The sequence below is a fragment of the Mobula birostris genome, chromosome 11 (genome assembly GCF_030028105.1).
Source record: "Mobula birostris isolate sMobBir1 chromosome 11, sMobBir1.hap1, whole genome shotgun sequence".
In the NCBI taxonomy this organism is placed as follows: domain Eukaryota; kingdom Metazoa; phylum Chordata; class Chondrichthyes; order Myliobatiformes; family Myliobatidae; genus Mobula; species Mobula birostris.
In genome coordinates this window covers 37,573,649-37,591,904 of record NC_092380.1, presented here as the reverse complement: position 1 = coordinate 37,591,904, position 18,256 = coordinate 37,573,649, and the positions used below count along the sequence as shown (strand labels likewise).

Genomic DNA, 18,256 nt, shown 5'->3' with positions numbered 1-18,256 from the left:
CCAGGCATCATCTATGGAAAAAAGCACAGTCGACATTTTGGGCCAAAACCCTTCGGCAGGACTGGAGAATAAAAGGTGAAGATTAGATTTGAAAGGTGGGGGGGGGGGGGGTGTGATTGGGAGAGAAAAACACCAGGAGATGGGTGAAACTTGGAAGAGGAGGGATAAAGCAAAGAGTTGATTAGTGAAAGAGGCAGGAGGCCATGGAAGAAAGAAAAAGCGGGGGTGGGGGAGAGAGGAGCACCAGAGGGAGCTGATTGGTGGGCAAGGAGATAACATGAGAGAGGGAAAAGGGGATGGGAAATGGTGAAGGGGGGGGGAAGGCATTACTGGAAGTTTGAGAAATCCATGTTCATGCCATCAGGTTGGAGGCTACCCAAACGGAATACAAGGTATTGTTCCTCCACCCTAAGTGTGGCCTTATCACAACAACGGAGGAGGCCATGGATGGACATATTGGAATGAGAATGGGAAGTGGAATTAAAATGGGTGGCGACTGGGAGATCCCACTTGTTCTGGTGGAAAGAGCACATGTGCTCAGCAAAGCTGTCTTGTAATCTACATCAGGTCTCACCAATATACAGGAAGCCACAACGGGAGCACTGGACACAGTAGATGACCCCAACAGACTCACAGGTGAAGTGTCACCTCACCTGGAAGGACTGTTTGGGGCCCTGAATGGTAGTGAGGGAGGAGGTGTAGGAACAGTTATAGCACTTGTTTTGCTTGCAAGTATAAGTGCCAGGAGGGAGGTCAGTGGAGAAGAATGAATGGACATGGGAGTCAGGTAGGGAGTGATCTCTGCTGAAAGCAGAAAGTTGGTGGGGGGAGAGATGTGTTTGGTGGTGGGATCCAGTATATTGCTGAGACTCAACGTAGATTGGGAGACCACTTCGCTGAGCATCTACACTTAGGTTGGAGGAACAGCACGTTATATTCCATTTGGGCAGCCTCCAACCTCATAGCATAAACATCAATTTCTCAAACTTCCAGTAATGCCTCCCCCCATCTCCTTTTCCCTCTCTCATGTTATCTCTCTGCCTGCCTATCACCTCCCCCTAGTGCTCCTCTTCCTCCTCTACCCCACCTTTTTACTTTCTTCATGGCTTTCTGTCTCTTTTACCAATCAACTTCCTAGCTCTTTGCTTCATCCCCCTCCAAGTTTCACCTATTGCCTGGTGTTTCTCTCTCCCATCTCCCAACCTTTCAAATCTACTCTTCAGCTTTTTTTTCTCCAGTCCTACCGAAGGGTTTCAGCCCAAAACATCAGCTATGCTTTTTTCTATAGATGCTGCCTGGCCTGCTAAGCTCCTCCAGCATTTAGTGTGTGCCTGCTACTAAATAACTTGCTTTCTGGGTGCTTTTACTTCCATTAACAAAAACTTTACTCTGTTTCTTTTGAGATTCCAATACCTGTTTAAAATAATCAACATTTTTATGGGCTGTGATTTGTAGTTAAGTGCATTTTCTTTGCAAGTTGTTTGCTACAGACTAGGCACAATGGGATAGGACAACTTGGATCACCAGTCCATGTAAAACCCATGAGTAGCTGTCATTGTAAAGACGGACTTTCTGTGTCTGTTATTGCACTAGACTCAGAATATTGCAATTCAAAAATCGCCACAATGGACCATCAGTTATGTCTGTAAAACACAGGAGTAAATAAAATTTAAAAATGAGCGAATCCATTCTATGCTCTGAAAACACACTTTGCGCTCCTCATCAACCTATCATCATCCCCTTTGTGCAATACAGCACTCGCCAATTATCAACGGCTTCTCCTATCGCGCAACAGAAACTGAGAATAAACTCCACCAAGTAAATATGGTCCTACTGTGCACTGCCACACTGGACTGAGATCTCTGACGAGATTGCAAATGGGTCTGCTCCGTCACTGCCCATGACTGCCAGCACTGAAAAAAAAACACTTTTTTTTATGATCTCTTGCAAAACCCCAAACGACCTAGGATTCCGTGAAACCCTGGTTCAAAAATCTTAGTCTATGGTGTCACGCCAAGTCCTAATGAAAATTAGCCGATGTCGTGCTTTCTATGTAATTGCATCTTTTTGATCTGGGAGATGTTGAGACTCAGGAACGGGAAGCTCTTTGCCCTTTCCACTGCTGATCCCCTGGAAGTGTGGTGGTGTGTGTTGCACTGAATTCCCCTTCATGAAGTCCACAATCAATCCCCTGGCTTTCCCTTTATGAAGTCCACAATCAATTCCTTGGTCTTACTGACGATGACTGTAAGATTGCTCTGGGACACCACTACAGCAGTCCAGAGACGGATGTGCAACAGGGTGTACCTGAGATGGCTTAGATGGGGGAAGGAGGGATGTCCCGGAGGTGGGAAACAGTGGGGGCAGGGAGCATTCACTGACTGGGAGAGGACAGTGGATTACAAATGGATCGTCACAGAGATGGGAGGGCAGGCTGGACCCATAGACAGATTGAGGGGGTGGGGAGGGGTTGGAGTGGGAGGGAAATTGAGTGGGAAGGGCGAGGGGGGAAAGGTACATGAGAGATTGGGAGGGGATAGTTTTACCAGAAATGGGATACCCACGGATGGGAGACGGGAAGAACAGAGAGATGAGAGGGCGAATGAGAAGTCCCAGAAAGTGTGCGGTAGGACATGCCTGTAGTGGAAGGGGGGAAAGGAGGTGAGAGCAGAACAGGAGTTTCAGAGATGGGGAGCTAAAGGTCTCAGAGATGGGTTAGGAAGTAAGGGTGTGCGCAGATTCGGGGGGGGGGGAGTACTTGTCCCAGAGACAAAGTGGTGTAGAGGAGTGGGCATCCCAGAGACTGAGCGGAGTCCGAGTGGAATGTGCTGGCGAAGGGAAAGGGGTTTCCAGAGATGTGGAGGGAAGGAGGTAGCCTAGGCCAGGGGAGGGAGGATTGTAAGGAATGAGGAAATATGCACAAATATGCACATGGCAGGGAGGGGGACAGGAGAGAAAAGATGGATCCCAAACCATTGTGAGAGGGGCAAAGGAACATTTCAGAAATAGGGTGTGGAGCTTTGGGGAAATGGGGATGCCTCAGAGATGGGTGTGGGAAGGGTGCAGGGGTTATTAGACAGGGGTGTGGGGTAGTGGATGGCTAACACAGAGACGATGGAAGTCATCCCAGAAACAGATCTGCTAAGTCAAAAGAGGTGTACGATACATGGGCAGGGGTCGTCCAGAGACGTGGCCAGTTTTTCCTTGCTACGACTGGAATATGTATCCAGGTGTCATCTAGCATCTTCAACACCATATTCAAAGATCGATGATATTCCAGTGCTGATTCAAAGTGGAACTGATGAGTTGTTTGTGTTTGCCTTTTGTACTTGTAAAAAGTTTACTAAAGATAACAGGGGATGAAGGACAGCCAAGGTGATGTCTGACATCACACTGTTACAGTGAGGTTCCACACAAAAGAACAAATCCTCAATTTCTCGAGTCATGGTTCTGGCATCTGGACAACACCAAATTGCCTGACTGTCTACCTGTCTGTATCACGATGGGATAATCCTGCCCTCAACAATCTGTGATTTGGCTCAGTGTGTATCTGTCCATTCCTAGAGCCAACAGTTCTGGGCATGTCTCACTGCCCTACCAGGATTACACAGTATTATTACGTAACCAGGAACAATGAGTATCAATCGAGACAGCTTATATGAAAACAACCATACATTTATTAAACACAGACAGGCAAAAAAAAAAACGGAAACCTTAACCGGAAGTTAACCACTTTGCAGCCGTTCAACAAATCGTCACTCGGCACTGGTTCTTAAAGCGTTAACTGCGAAAACAGTTCTTTAAAATGGTAAAGTCAAATACAGTTCTTAAAATGGTAAATTCAAAAGTCCAACAGATTTATACGTTCAATTGGGAGAGACTTCTCTGAAGGATTCCTTCATAGATGCGACTTTCCTGTTGGTTCTGTCGAAAGGATTCACGATGCAGGAAATAAACAGTTTAAAACAAATGACCTTAATTTCTAGAGAGCATCTTGCATGAACTCTTTTCTCTTTTGGCAAGAGTTATCTTCGATGCAGGTCACTACTCCTTCAACGAAGACTCAATAAGGTTGATCCTTTGTTAAACTGCCGAACGATACCGACTCCTCTCAATCCTTTGGGTCCTGTACTTCGATAAGGTCTTCACTCTCCCGTACTACTGCTGGAATAAGGTACATCAACACATCTAGCAAAAATGTCCAGTACAGCACTATTGTAACTTGCAACAGAACGTAACACTCCATTTTAAAATTGAAACTGCGTCATAAAAACAAATACGCAACAGAAATGAAGACCTATCAACGTTCTAGCTGGAAAACTAAAAACTAAAAAACTAACTGCGTCGTCTGAGGTCTTCCCTTATATTCCCGTGGTGCACATGTCATCACGTGACCTCACATCGGCGGGAAAATTACATCAGGTGACCTCCAAAAGACCATTACATCATTCTCACAAAAAAAAATCACAAATCTCCTTGAGGTATATAACAGTATTTACACAGCTGCTCATGGAGACTTTCTTATCACTGTCATCCTGAGGTGATGGACAGTGGGGAACTCCCAAAGGTGATCTGCTGAGGAAACAAAGGTGACATAAGTAGTTTGCTTATCCTGTGCAGCTCTAATTGACATTTAAATCCACTGGAAGTTGGGCCCAGTTTTCTTTTTGACCTCAATCTCAACTATTCCCATGAACTACCAAGGTACAGACATCAGCTGGTTCTTGTCATCAGACCCAATCTTAAAGTTCCACTTCGACCAGTAGCAAATTGCTTACAAGTTCTTCATGTCTGTTAAAGTCAGTATTTCAAGTCCAAGTCCAAAATCCTTAGGCTTACAGAGCTAGATCTCAGCTGTACCTGGGAGATCTGGTACACCCATTTCCACAGCCTTTTGTCCGTTGAACACATGTGCGCCTTTGTGCACAACTTTGGACTCTTGGCACTAGTACACCCTTTTCACAATAAGCTCACAGATTTCTGGGTAAAAACAGTGCCATCGAAAACATTTATAAGCATTGCCTCCCCTCTGCTAAATGCTACAAAACTGGTCAATATTTGATATTACTACTCTGTCATTCATTGCTATGCCCCTGTTAACCATATCTTCTTACATCTCCCACTGTCCAGAGACTGAAACTCTGCTGTGCTGACCCATCTCTGGTTTCTCATCCTGCTCCATTGACCATCCAACTTAACGTTATGCCTTGTTTTCAGACTTTAGAGAACAGTAGTTTATTCTAACAACTCCGCTGTGTGGGACACTGCCCTTTGGAAGCAATGAAAATGACCTATAACATTGAAATGGTCAGGGAATAAGGTGGGTAACTGAAAATGTTAATCTTGCTTGGCCCAGAGATTTGAGGGACAAAGAACATGTCAGACATAACTGCAGTCAGCTCGTCGTCGTCTTCAATCTGCAGAAAGTCATGCAGGAAATACAAGGGAAACCTTTACACCCACAGATTGGTGACTGTTTGGAACCCATCACCACAGGGAGAGTGACAGGTGAACTGTGGGGAAGGATTTAAAAGGACTGACATGGAACAGAAAGACTGGCTGGGACCAGATGGGCGGAGTTGACTCTCTAATCATCACCTACATTCCGGTCATGTTTAACACCCCCGGGTCGGCCAGTCTGCAGTGCAAAAAAGGTTGGGGACCCCTGCTCTAATGTACAATGGGTGTGTTGTAGATTCACTGAGTGCCTGAGACAAAGTGTAAAATAGAACAGATTTATTTGTCACATATTCAGAATATTAAACTCCAGTCCCATTAACTGTGAACAATAGCGGAAAAAACTCCTCCCCTGCCCAATTACTAGGGTGCAGAACTGGGTGTGATAAGCTGCAGCAATAATTTCAGAGTTTGAGACCAACAGTCACCTTTGAGTTCAGTAACTGTGATGGTTAAATATCCAGCATAGAGTTTATTTAAACTTTTTCCCTAGTGCTTCTGAAATTGGATGCACGATGGAATTCCTTTCCACATTCTGAGTAGGTGAGCAGCCTTTCCCCATTGTGAACTTGCTGGCTGTTCCTTCAGGTGATATAAGTCACTGAATACCTTCCCACAGACTAAGCAGACAAATGGCTACTCTCCAGTGTGAACTTGCTGATGTATCTTCAGTTCAGAGAATTGAGTGAATCCCTTCCCACAGTCTGAACATATGAACGATCTCTCCCCAGTGTGAACTCGCTGGTGTGCCAGTAGGTTAGATAACTGAGTGAATCCCTTCCTGCAATCTGAACATGTGAATGGCCTCTCCCCAGTGTGAACTCGCTGATGTACCTTCAATTGTGATGAATGAGTAAATCCCTTACCACATTCAGAGCAGATGAATGGTCTCTCCCCAGTGTGAACTCGCTGATGTACCTTTAGTTGAGATGAATGAGTGAATCCCTTCCCACATGCAGAGCAGGTGAATGGCCTCTCCGCAGTGTGAACTTGATAGTGGGACACAAGGTTGCTTGACTGAGAAAATCCCTTCCCACATTCAGAGCAGGTGAACGGCCTCTCTCCAGTATGAACTCGCAGGTGTTCCTTCAGGTCAGATGATCGGGTGAATTCCTTCCCACAGTCTGAACAGGTGAACGGCCTCTCCCCTGTGTGAACTCGTTGATGTACCTTCAACTGAGATGAATGATTGAATCCCTTCCCACATTCAGAGCAGGTGAATGGCCTCTCTGCAGTATGAACTTGATAGTGCGCCACAAGATTGCATGATCGACTGAATCCCCTCCCACATTCAGAGCAGGTGAATGGTTTCTCCCCAGTGTGAACTCGCAGGTGTCTTAGTAAGTTAGATAACTGTGTGAATCCCTTCCCACACTCTGAGCAGGTAAATGGTCTCTCCCCAGTGTGAACTCGCTGATGTACCTTCAATTGAGATGACTGAGTGAATCCCCTCCCACATTCAGAGCAGGTGAACGGCCTCTCCCCAGTGTGAACCCGCTGATGTTCCTTTAGGTGAGATGAGTGAGTGAATCCCTTCTCACAATGTGAACATGTGAATGGTTTCTCCCCAGTGTGAACTCGCTGGTGTGCCAGTAGGTTAGATAACTCAGTGAATCGCTTCCCACAGTCTGAGCAGGTGAATGGCCTCTCCCCACTGTGAACTCTCTGATGTGCCTTCAATTGAGATGATCGATTGAATCCCTTCCTACAGTCTGTGCAGATGAAAGGCCTTTCCCCAGTGTGAACTTGTTGATGTACCTTTAATTGAGATGATTGACAGAATCCCTTCCCACAGTCTGAGCAGGTAAACGGCATCTCCCCAGTGTGAACAAGCTGGAGTGCCTACAAGAATGATAACTGAGTGAATCCCACAGTCTGAGCTGGTGTACTGTGTTGTGTGTACTCACTGGTGTGTCTGTGGATGGGATGAGTGTGAATCACTTCCCACAATCTGAACAGATGAACAACCTCCCCACAATGAGAGCTTGCTCATGTGTTAACAGATCAGATTACTGAATAAATGTCTTCCCACACATGAAACAGTTGAACAGTCTCTATCCCTGATGAACTCACTGGTGTGCCTGCAGGATGGCTGAGTGAGTGAATCTCTTCCAAAACAGACAGAGAAAGTGAACGGCTTGTCACTGCTGCAAATTTTCCGTCGTATCATCAGCTTAGATGACAGAATGAATCACTTCCCGCAGACAGAACAGATCAACAAATGCTGGTGTGTTCTCAGCACCCCGGTTCCAGTGGACTCACTGAGTTCAAAGAGAAAACTTCATTTCAGACACAAAGCACATTTCCAGCTGGGATGAGACACTTCTTCATCTCCTAGGATCAACAACAGATATATTGGTGTTACATAGGAAATATTTGTTCACCCCTTAAAAATCTGGACAGAGACAATGGAACTGATGTGCTGTTGTGTTTCAGATTCCTGCACACAGATTCTTTGTCAGTTGAGATCATTTTAATCTTGATGGTGATATCTGACATCAACACTGCAACAGCAAGGTTCAACCTGACTAGGAGAAACAATTCCTGATCTTCCAAATGGGCACGGATCAGGGATCCATGCTGACCATCCAGTTCTCTGATGGTTTTTCTGTCTGTATCAGAATGGACCATTCCTGCCCGTCTTCAATCTGTGATGTCTCTCACCATTAGTATTATTTCAAGTTCTGGCCATGTCCCATAGCACTACAAAGAGCACATGATATTACAAGGCTGATCCCGGAGACTTTCTGATTACTCTGACTACAACCCCCACCCGACCCCGAGTTGACTGACGGTGGTGAATTCATCGATAGTAATGCCAATGAATTTGAAGGGGAGGGCAGTTGTCTTTCCCATTGGATGGTGGCACCTTTGTGATATGAAAGCAGCAGGTCACTTGTTACCCAGGAGAAAGGTGTTTGATATCATTATGTAACACTGCTGCGAGTGATTTAAACTAACATGGCAGTGGGGTAGGAACCAGTATGATAGAGCTCAGGATGAGCCATCAGGTTTACAAGCAGATGATGGATGTAATATGACTGTAAGGAAGGACAAGCCAATGATTGGGTACAAATGCAGACAACACAGAGTTAAAATGTACCACAGGGGCAAAATTCAAAAGGGTGAAGAATGCAGGATTGAAGGTGCTGTACTTAAATGTGCACAGCATTCGGAATAAGGTGGCACAATTAGAGAGTGGTCGGTATGACATTGTGGGCATCACTGAATCGTGGCGGAAAGAAGGCCATAGATGGGAGCTTAACATCAAAGGATATATTTTGTATTGAAAGGATGGCAGGAAGGCATAGGCAGTGGTATGGCTCTGTTGGGAAGACAGAATTACATCTTTAGAAAGTGTTGATATTGGGTCAGAGAGTGTTGAATCTTTCTGGGTGGAGTTAAGAAACTGGAAGGATAAAAAAGCCATTATGGGAATCATACAAAGGCCTCCAAATAGTAGCCAAGATGTGGGGTTGAGATTGCAAAGGGAGCTGGAAAAGGCATGCAATAAGGGTAATGTAACAATTATAATGGGGGACTTCAATATGCAAGGGGATTGGGAAAATCATGTTGATGTCGGATTGTAAGAAAGGGAATTTATTGAATGCCTACAAGGTAGTTTCTTCGAGAAGCTTGTGCTTGAGCCTACTCGGGGAAAGTCCATCTTACATTGGGTGTTGTAGCAATTATTAAAGTAAAGACTATAAAGTCCTTGACCTTCATCAGTATTGATGGTAAGTGAGAATATGAATGAATACGATGCGTTATTTTTCCGCAGTGAGATTGTTTCCCTTGCTGCCTTCGGTTCACCTGTATTATCCAGAGACTTTGGTTTGTCTTTTTGACCTTCGTCAGAGTGATCTGCTGTTTCATTCATCTTAACCTTTCCCTGGGTATTTGCATTCGTTTTGTGTAATAACCCAGATATTATTCGAGAGCTTGATGTAAAGGAACACTTAGGAGGGAGCGATTATAATATGATTGAATTCATACTGTAATTTGACAAGGAGAAGCATAACTCACATGTATCAGTATTGCAATGGAATAAAGGAAATTACAGAGGCATGAGAGAGGAGCTTGTCCAGGTGGGTTGCAGGAGGATACTGGCAGGGATGATGGCAAAGCAGAGATAGATCACATGGCGCAGTATAGATATGTCCCACAGAAGACATTCTCAAATGACAGAGGTAGGCAACTGACAAGGAAAGTTAAGGACTGCATAAAAGCCAAGGAAAGGGCACATAAGGTAGCGAAGGATAGTGGGAAATTGGATAATTGGGAAGCTTTTAAAATAGAACCAATGGTAACTAAAGAAGCTACAAGAAGGGAAAAGATGAAATACGAGGACAAACTAGCCAATAATATGAAGCAGGATACTAAAAGTTTTTACAGTTATACAATGAGTAAAATTGAGGCGGGAGTTAATATGGACCACTGGAAAGTGATGCTGGTGAAGTAGTAATGGAGGACAAAGAAATAGCAGATCAACTTAATGGGTACTTTGTATCAGTCTTCACTGTGGAAAACACCAGCAGTGTGCCAGAGGTCCGTGAGTGTCATGGATCAGGAGTGAGTGCCATTGCTATTACAAAGGGGAAAGTGCGAGGCTGGATAAGTTACCTGGACCAGATGGACTACGTCCCAGAGTCCTGAGAGAGGTTGCTGAAGAGATAATGGATGCATTGGTCATGATCTTTCAAGAATCACTTGATTATGGCATGGTCCCGGAGGCCTGGAAGATTACAAATGTCAAGCCACTCTTTACGAGGGGAGGAAGGCAAAAGAAAGGAAATTAACGGCCAGTTAGCCTAATCTCAGTGATTGAGGAAGTGTTGGAGTCTATTATTAATGATGAGATTTCTGGGTACTTGGAGACTAATGATAAAATATGTCAAAATTCAGCACAGTTTCTGTAAAGGGAAATCTTGCCTGACAAATCTGTAGAGTTCTTTGAGAAGGTAACAAGCAGGCTGGACAAAGGGGAGGCAGTGGATGTCATTTATTTGGATTTTCAGAAGGTGTTTGACAAGGAACCATACATAAGGCTGCTTAACACGATAAAAATCATATGGGTTTACAGGAAAGATATTGGCATGAATAGAGGAGTGGCTGACAGGCAGAAGGCAGCTAGTGGGAATGAAGGAGGCCTTTTTTGGTTGTCTGCCAGTGACTAGTGGTGTTCCTCAGGGGTCAGTATTAGGACCTCTACTTTTCATATTGTTTGTCAGTGATTTAGATAATGGCATTGATGGCTTAGTGGCAAAGTTTGTGGTTGATATGAAGATAGGTGGAGGTGTAGGTAGTGCTGAGGAAGCAATGCAATTGCAGTAGAACTCAGACAAATTGGAAGAATGGACAAAAAAGTGGCAGATGGAATACAGTGTTGGAAAATGTATGATAATGAATTTTGGTATAAGGAAAAGTAGTATGGGCTATTAACTAAATGTAAGAAGGTTCAAACATCAGAGGTGCAGAGGGACTTGAAAGTCCTCATGCAAGACTCCCAGAAGTTTAATTTACAAGTTGAGTCTGTGGTAAAGGTGGCAAATCCAATGTTGGCATTTATTTCGAGGGGAATAGAATATCAAAGCAAGGAGATAATGCTGAAGCTTTATAAGACACTGGTCAGGCTGCACTTGGAGTATTGTCAACAGTTTTGTGCCCCATATCTCAAAGGATGTGTTGTCATTGGAGAAAGTCCAGTGGAGGTTCATGAGGATGATTCCACGAATGAAAGAGTTAACATATGAGGAGCGTTTGGGAGCTTTGGGCCTGTGTTCACTAGAATTTAGAAGAATGCAGGGGATCTCATTAAAACCTACTGAATATTGAAATGACTAGATAGGGTGGATGTGGAGAGGATGGTTCCTTTGGTGGGGGTATCTAGAACTAGGGAGCACACCCTCAGAATTAAGGGGCAACCTTGTAGAACAGAGGTAAGGAGGAATTTTTCTAGCCAGAGGGTGGTGAATCCGTGAAATGCTCTGCCAGACTCCGGTGGAGGCCATGTCTGTGGGTATTTTTAAGATGGAAGTTTAAAGAAGGAAAACCAAGGCGAACTTTTAGTGATTGAACTGTCAGGATTAAAGGCAAAGTGAATAGGAATAAGAAACTGTGGTTCTCAAGGGATATTGCAACTCTGATAAAGAAGAAGAGAGAGTTGTATGACATGTATAGGAAACAGGGAGTAAATAAGGTGCTTGAGGAGTATAAAAAGTGCAAGAAAATACTTAAGGAGGAAATCAGGAGGGCTGAAAGAAGACATGAGGTTGCCTTGGCAGTCAAAGTGAAGGAGCTTTTACAGGTATATTAAGAGTAAAAGGATTGTAAGGGATAAAATTGGTCCTCTTGAAGATCAGAGTGGTCGGCTATGTGCGGAACCAAAAGAAATGGGGGAGATCTTAAATGGGTTTTTTGCATCTGTACTTACTAAGGAAACTGGCATGAAGTCTATGGAATTAAGGGAAACAAGTAGTGAGATTATGGAAACTGTACAGATTGTAAAGGAGGAGGTGCTTGCTATCTTGAGGCAAATTAAAGTGGATAAATCCCCAGGACCTGACAGGGTATTTCCTCGGACCTTGAAGGAGACTAGTGTTGAAATTGCAGGGGCCCTGGCAGATATATTTAAAATGTCGGTGTCTACTGGTGAGGTGCCGGAGGATTGGAGAATGGCTCATGTTGTTCCGTTGTTTAAAAAAGGATCGAAAAGTAATCCAGGAAATTATAGACCGGTAAGTCTGACGTCGGTAGTGGGTAAGTTATTGGAGGGAGTACTAAGAGACAGAGTCTACAAGCATTTGGATAGACAGGGACTTATTAGGGAGAGTCAACGTGGCTTTGTGCGTGGTAGGTCACGTTTGACTAATCTATCGGAGTTTTTTGAGGAGGTTACCAGGAAAGTGGATGAAGGGAAGGCAGTGGATGTTATCTACATGGACTTCAGTAAGGCCTTTGACAAGGTCCCGCATGGGAGGTTAGTTAAGAAAATTCAGTCGCTAGGAGAGGTGGTAAATTGGATTAGACATTGGCTCAATGGAAGAAGCCAAAGAGTGGGAGTAGAGAATTGCTTTTCAGAGTGGAGGCCTGTGACTAGTGGTGTGCCACAGGGATTAGTGCTGGGTCCATTGTTATTTGTCATCTATATCAATGATCTGGATGATAATGTGGTAAATTGGATCAGCAAATTTGCTGATGATACAAAGATTGGAGGTGTAGTGAACAGTGAGGAAGGTTTTCAAAGCTTGCAGAGGGACTTGGACCAGCTGGAAAAATGGGCTGAAAAATGGCAGATGGAGTTTAATACAGACAAGTGTGAGGTATTGCACTTTGGAAGGTCAAACCAAGGTAGAACATACAGGGTAAATGATAAGGCACTGAGGAGTGCAGAAGAACAGAGGGATCTGGGAATACAGATACAAAATTCCCTAAAAGTGGCGTCACAGGTAGATAGGTTCGTAAAGAGAGCTTTATGTACATTGGCCTTTATTAAACAAAGTATTGAGTACAAGAGCTGGAATGTTATGATGAGGTTGTATAAGGCATTGGCGAGGCTGAATCTCGAGTATTGTTTTCAGTTTTGGTCACCAAATTACAGGAAGGATATTAATAAGGTTGAAAGAGCACAGAGAAGATTTACAAGGATGTTGCAGGGACTTGAGAAACTCAGTTACAGAGAAAGGTTGAATAGGTTAGGACTTTATTCCCCGGAGTGTAGAAGAACGAGGGGAGATTTGATAGAGGTATATAAAATTATGATGGGTATAGACAGAGTGAATGCAAGCAGGCTTTCTCCACTGAGGCAAGGGGAGAAAAAAAACCAGAGGACATGGGTTAAGGGTAAGGGGGGGAAAGTTTAAAGGGAACATTATGGGGGGGACTTATTCACACAGCGAGTGGCGGGAGTATGGAATGAGCTGCCAGACGAGGTGGTAAATGCGGGTTTTTTTTTAAACATTTAAGAATAAATTGGACAGATACATGGATGGGAGGTGTATGGAGGGATATGGTCCGTGTGCAGGTCACTGGGACTAAGCAGAAAATGGTTCAGCACAGCCAAGAAAGGCCAAAAAGCCTGTTTCTGTGCTGTTTCTATGGTTTTCTATAGGATTAAAGAAATAGATAAAGTTTATTCAGTAATGCCTAGTGAAGATCTTTTTAAGGAAAGGGTGGAACTCCAAACACAGCATGATTTGATTTTGACTTTTCCCACTGAGCAGCAACTTCTTAAATCTAAAAGTCAATATACATGGGGACAGGTCAGGCAAATTATTGGCTGGTCAATTAAAAGCAAATGTGGCTAGAAGACAGATCCTGAAAATACGAAGACTTGATAGAACTGAAACAGTAGATCCTTATGAAATTAATAAGGTACTTATGGATTTCTACTCTAATCTTTATAAATCTGGATTTTCAGACAATATTACTTATATGAACACATATCAAAGTTGCTGGTGAACGCAGCAGGCCAGGCAGCATCTCTAGGAAGAGGTACCTGACGAAGGGTCTCGGCCTGAAACGTCGACTGTACCTCTTCCTAGAGATGCTGCCTCGCCTGCTGCGTTCACCAGCAACTTTGATGTGCGTTGCTTGAATTTCCAGCATCTGCAGAATCCCTGTTGTTTACTTATATGAATAGATTTTTGCAAAAATTGAATATACCTAAAATTTCTATTCAAGATATGAATACATTAGATGCACCTATTGAACAAGAGGCAATAGCAAGGACTATATCCCCTTCCCAACCAGGTAAGGCCCCGGGACCGGATGGATATACAGTGGAATTTTATAAGACTTTCACTGAAATACTCACACCTCATTTATGTCAAATTTTCGCTGACCCTATATCCTCTGGGATTCTCCCGAAAACTTCTTATGAAGCATCAATCTCATTAATTCCTAAAAAAGAAAAAAATTTATCTGAATGCGCTTCCTATAGACCAATCCTTCTACTGAATGTGGATTTTAAAATTCTTTCTAAGATCTTGGCTAATAGACTTGAGAGTATTTTACCTAATGTTATTTCCAATTATCAAACTGGATTTATTAAAGATAGATATTTCACATTTTAACATTCAAAGATTGTTAAACATTATTCACTCTTCTCTATCTAAAGAATCTGAATGTGTTGTTCCTCTTGGTGCAGAGAAAGCCTTTGATAGGGTGGAGTGGTCTTACTTGTTTGAGGTTTTGGAAAGATTTAATTTTGGTCCGGGATTTATTTCCTGGATCAAATTGATCTATCACGCCCCTATGGCTGCGGTTATAACTAATAATCAAAAATCTCCTTACTTTAGATTATACAGAGATGTCCTCTTAGCCCTTTATTATTTAACTTGGCTTTAGAACCTCTTGTTATTGCTCTTAGAGATCCTAATACTGTTCAGGGTACTATGAGAGGGGACAAAGTACACAAGGTTTCGTTGTACAGGTGTCCCTCGCTTTTCGAACGTTCGCTTTACGAAACCTCGCTGTTACGAAAGACCTACATTAGTTACCTGTTTTCGCTAACAGAAGGTGTTTTCACTGTTACGCAAAAAGCAGCGCGTGAAAAAAGGCAGCGCACGCCCCGAGCAGCCGCTCTCCCCCGGATTCGGAACTGCATTCTTGCCGGCATTGCTTAAACACATGCCTGTGAGCAGCCGTTAGCAAGATGAGTTCTAAGGTATCGGAAAAGCCTACAAGAGCTCGTAAGGGTGTTACACTTAGCATAAAACTAGACATAATTAAGCATTTTGATCGTGGTGAACAAAGTAAGGACAAAGTGAGTTTGGCTTGTGGAAGCTGACGAAGATGATGTTGAAGAGGTATGGCATCCCATGACCAAGAAATGATAGATAAAGAGCTGATGCAATTGGAAGAGGAAAGGATAACAATCAAAACTGAATGCGGTAGCGAAAGTGAAGTCGTCCAGAAACTGAACGTAAAGCAACTGCGTGAGATTTTCGCTGCAATGATAAAGTACAGCTTTAATTTTGAAAGGGTACATCGGTTTAGGGCATATTTGCAAGATGGTTTGAGTGCTTACAAAGAACTGTATGATAGAAAAATGCGCAAGGCTAGCAGTCAAGCATACTGTCGTTTTTCAAGCCTTCCACATCAGCCACAGCAGACGACGAACCTCGACCTTCAACATCGAGGCAGGCAGATATAGAAGACCTGCCCAACCTGATCGACGATGAGATAACGCCCCCACGTCCCACCACCCCAGTGGACCCAACCCCCGGGCCGCGGACTGATATCGATTTGCGGAGAATGCAGCGGTAGCCGGGAGGCATCCAGCATGTCTTAAAGAAAAAAGCTGAAATAAACAAGCTAATTAATTAGGTGCCGCCCGGCACGTAATTGTCAGCCCAGATCAGAGGCGACTGCCAATTGCGTCGCCTCTGATCTGGGCCGACATTTACGTGCTGGGCAGCACCTAATTAATTAGCTTATTTATTTCAGCTTTTTTCTTAAAGGTGTGCTGGGTGCCTCCCGGCTACCGCTGGACCGCTGCATTCTTCGCGGATCGGTATCGGTTGGCAGCCTGGAGGGTGGGGGCCACTGCACCACCCCAACCTCCAACGACTCAGTCTAACACACCATCATCAGTGTGCTCGGCGCTGTCCCAATTCCGGTAAGTGATACTACACTGTACATACATTATTTCTACTTTATATAGGCTGTGTATTTTTATGTGTTATTTGGTATGATTCGGCAGCTTCATAGCTTAAAGGTTACTGGAGAGACTGTTTTGCCGAGAGCGCTTGCGTCAGGTTTTTGCTATGGAGAACAGTGCAGGCAATCGTTGTAGAGAAGTATTTCTAATTTATATAGGCTGTGTATTTATCATATGATTCCTGCTTTTACTATATGTTACTGTTATTTTAGGTTTTATGTGTTATTTGGCATGATTTGGTAAGTTATTTTTGGGTCTGCGAACGCTCATGAATTTTTCCCATATGCTTCTTCGCTTTACGACATTCCGGCTTACGAACCATTTCATAGGAACGCTCTACCTTCGGATGGCAGGGGAAACCTGTATGCAGATGACCTGTTAATTTACATTTCAGATCCTAGGAAATCTATTCCTTCTACGTTATCTATATTTTCTGAATTCAGTAGTTTTTCTAGATATAAATTAAATTTACATAAAAGTAAGTTATTTCCTATTAATAATTACTCGGATCAAAATCATCAAGTACTTTCAGTATTGTTAAAAATTACTTTACTTATTTTGGTATTAAAATTACTAAAAAATTTTTAAGGACCTCTATAAATATAATTTTCTCCCATTAATTGATAACACCCAACAAATGCTTTCTAAATGGTCACCTATGACATTATCATTAATAGGTTGAATTAATGCTATTAAAATGATAGTTCTACCGAAATTCTTAAATATATTTCAGGCAGTTCCTTCCTTATATTTGGAATAATAAAAATTCTAGATTGAGTAAACCCTTATTGCAGAAATTAAAAAAGGATGGTGGTATGGCTTTGCCAAATTTTAGAATGTATTATTGGGCAATTAATATTCGATACATTACTTTTTGGGTTCATTATTCAGACATACATGAATGTCCTTCATGGTTGGAATTGGAGGAAAACTCGGTGAAGGGGTTCTCTTTGGCCTCTTTACTGGGAGCTCCTCTTCCCTTTTTGTTTTCTAAGATTAGTAGACAAGATTTTAATCCTATTATTAAACATACATTAAGAATTTGGTTTCAGTTTCGTAAATTTTTTTGAGTTAAACAATTTTGTTCTTTCTAGTAATATCCATCTCAATTATTCTTTTAAACCATCAATTTTGGATAAGGCCTTTTTAATTTGGAAAACCAAGGGAATAACAACTTTTTCAGATTTGTTTTCAGGGGATTGTTTAATGTCTTTTTCCAGTTAGTGGATAAATATGATTTATCTAATGTACACTTTTTTAGATATTTAAAATTAGGAATTTCTTAATTGGTTTGCTGCCAAATTATTACCATATAACAATTACAGCAAGGAAACAGGCCATCTCGGCCCTTCTGGTCCGTGCTGAACTCTTACTCTATCCTAGTCCCACCAACCTGCACTCAGCCCATAACCCTCCATTCCTTTCCTGTCCATATATCTATCCAACTTAACTTTAAAAGACAACATAGTTATTATTATAGACAGCATACAACAAATTACCCTTCTGCTTATCCACCTAATATGACAGATGCTCTTTTTCAGCTTAAACCACTTCAAAAAAGGTTGATAGCTCTAATTTATAAGCGGTTATTGAATTTACAAATGATATCTAACGATAAAATTAAATGTGCTTTGGAATTGGAATTTCAAGAGTCATTTTCAGATCATCGATGGAGTAAAATTTTTCATTTGGTGAATAACTCATCTATTTGTGCCCGTCATTCCTTGATACAGTTCAAGGTAGTGCATCGGGCCCATATGTCAAAGGATAAACTAGCCCATATATTTTCCAACATTAATCCTATTTGTGACAGATGTAATATTGAAATGGCCACTTTAACTCGTATGTTTTGGTCTTGTATAAAGCTAGATCATTTTTGGAGAGATGTTTTTAAAACACTATCAAAAGTCTTGATTTTGGACCTACAACCTAATTTACTTAAGGCAACCTTTGGGATTATCCCATCGGAAGCAGGAAATATTCCCGTTTCCGCTCAACGTATGATAGCCTTTTCAACTTTATTGGCTAGAAGAGCCATTTTATTGAAGTGGAAGGATTCTAATCCACCTACTGTCTTTTATTGGCTTTCCTCCATTATGTTCTGTTTCAGTTTAGAGAAAATAAGAAGCTAGACAT

The 18,256-nt window shown here is 42.6% G+C and overlaps 1 protein-coding gene across 4 annotated transcripts in view; it reads right to left on the bottom strand.

Annotated features, from left to right (window-relative positions):
- Positions 1 to 3,672: 3,672 nt before the first annotated feature.
- The window catches only part of LOC140205030 (uncharacterized), a 41,735-nt gene continuing 27,151 nt past the window's right edge, over positions 3,673 to 18,256 (bottom strand). The window contains exons 3-5 of one of the 4 annotated variants that reach the window (XM_072272107.1): positions 14,275 to 14,358; positions 6,324 to 7,791; positions 3,673 to 4,575 (exon numbers count right to left, since the gene is read on the bottom strand). In XM_072272107.1, the coding sequence (XP_072128208.1) occupies positions 4,508 to 4,575; positions 6,324 to 7,272 (1,017 nt within the window). In that variant the 5' untranslated portion in view covers positions 7,273 to 7,791; positions 14,275 to 14,358 and the 3' untranslated portion in view covers positions 3,673 to 4,507. Of the gene's footprint in view, positions 4,576 to 4,614; positions 7,792 to 14,274; positions 14,359 to 18,256 lie in introns of those variants that run through there. The other 3 variants (XM_072272108.1, XM_072272109.1, XM_072272106.1) reach the window with 3 other exon arrangements.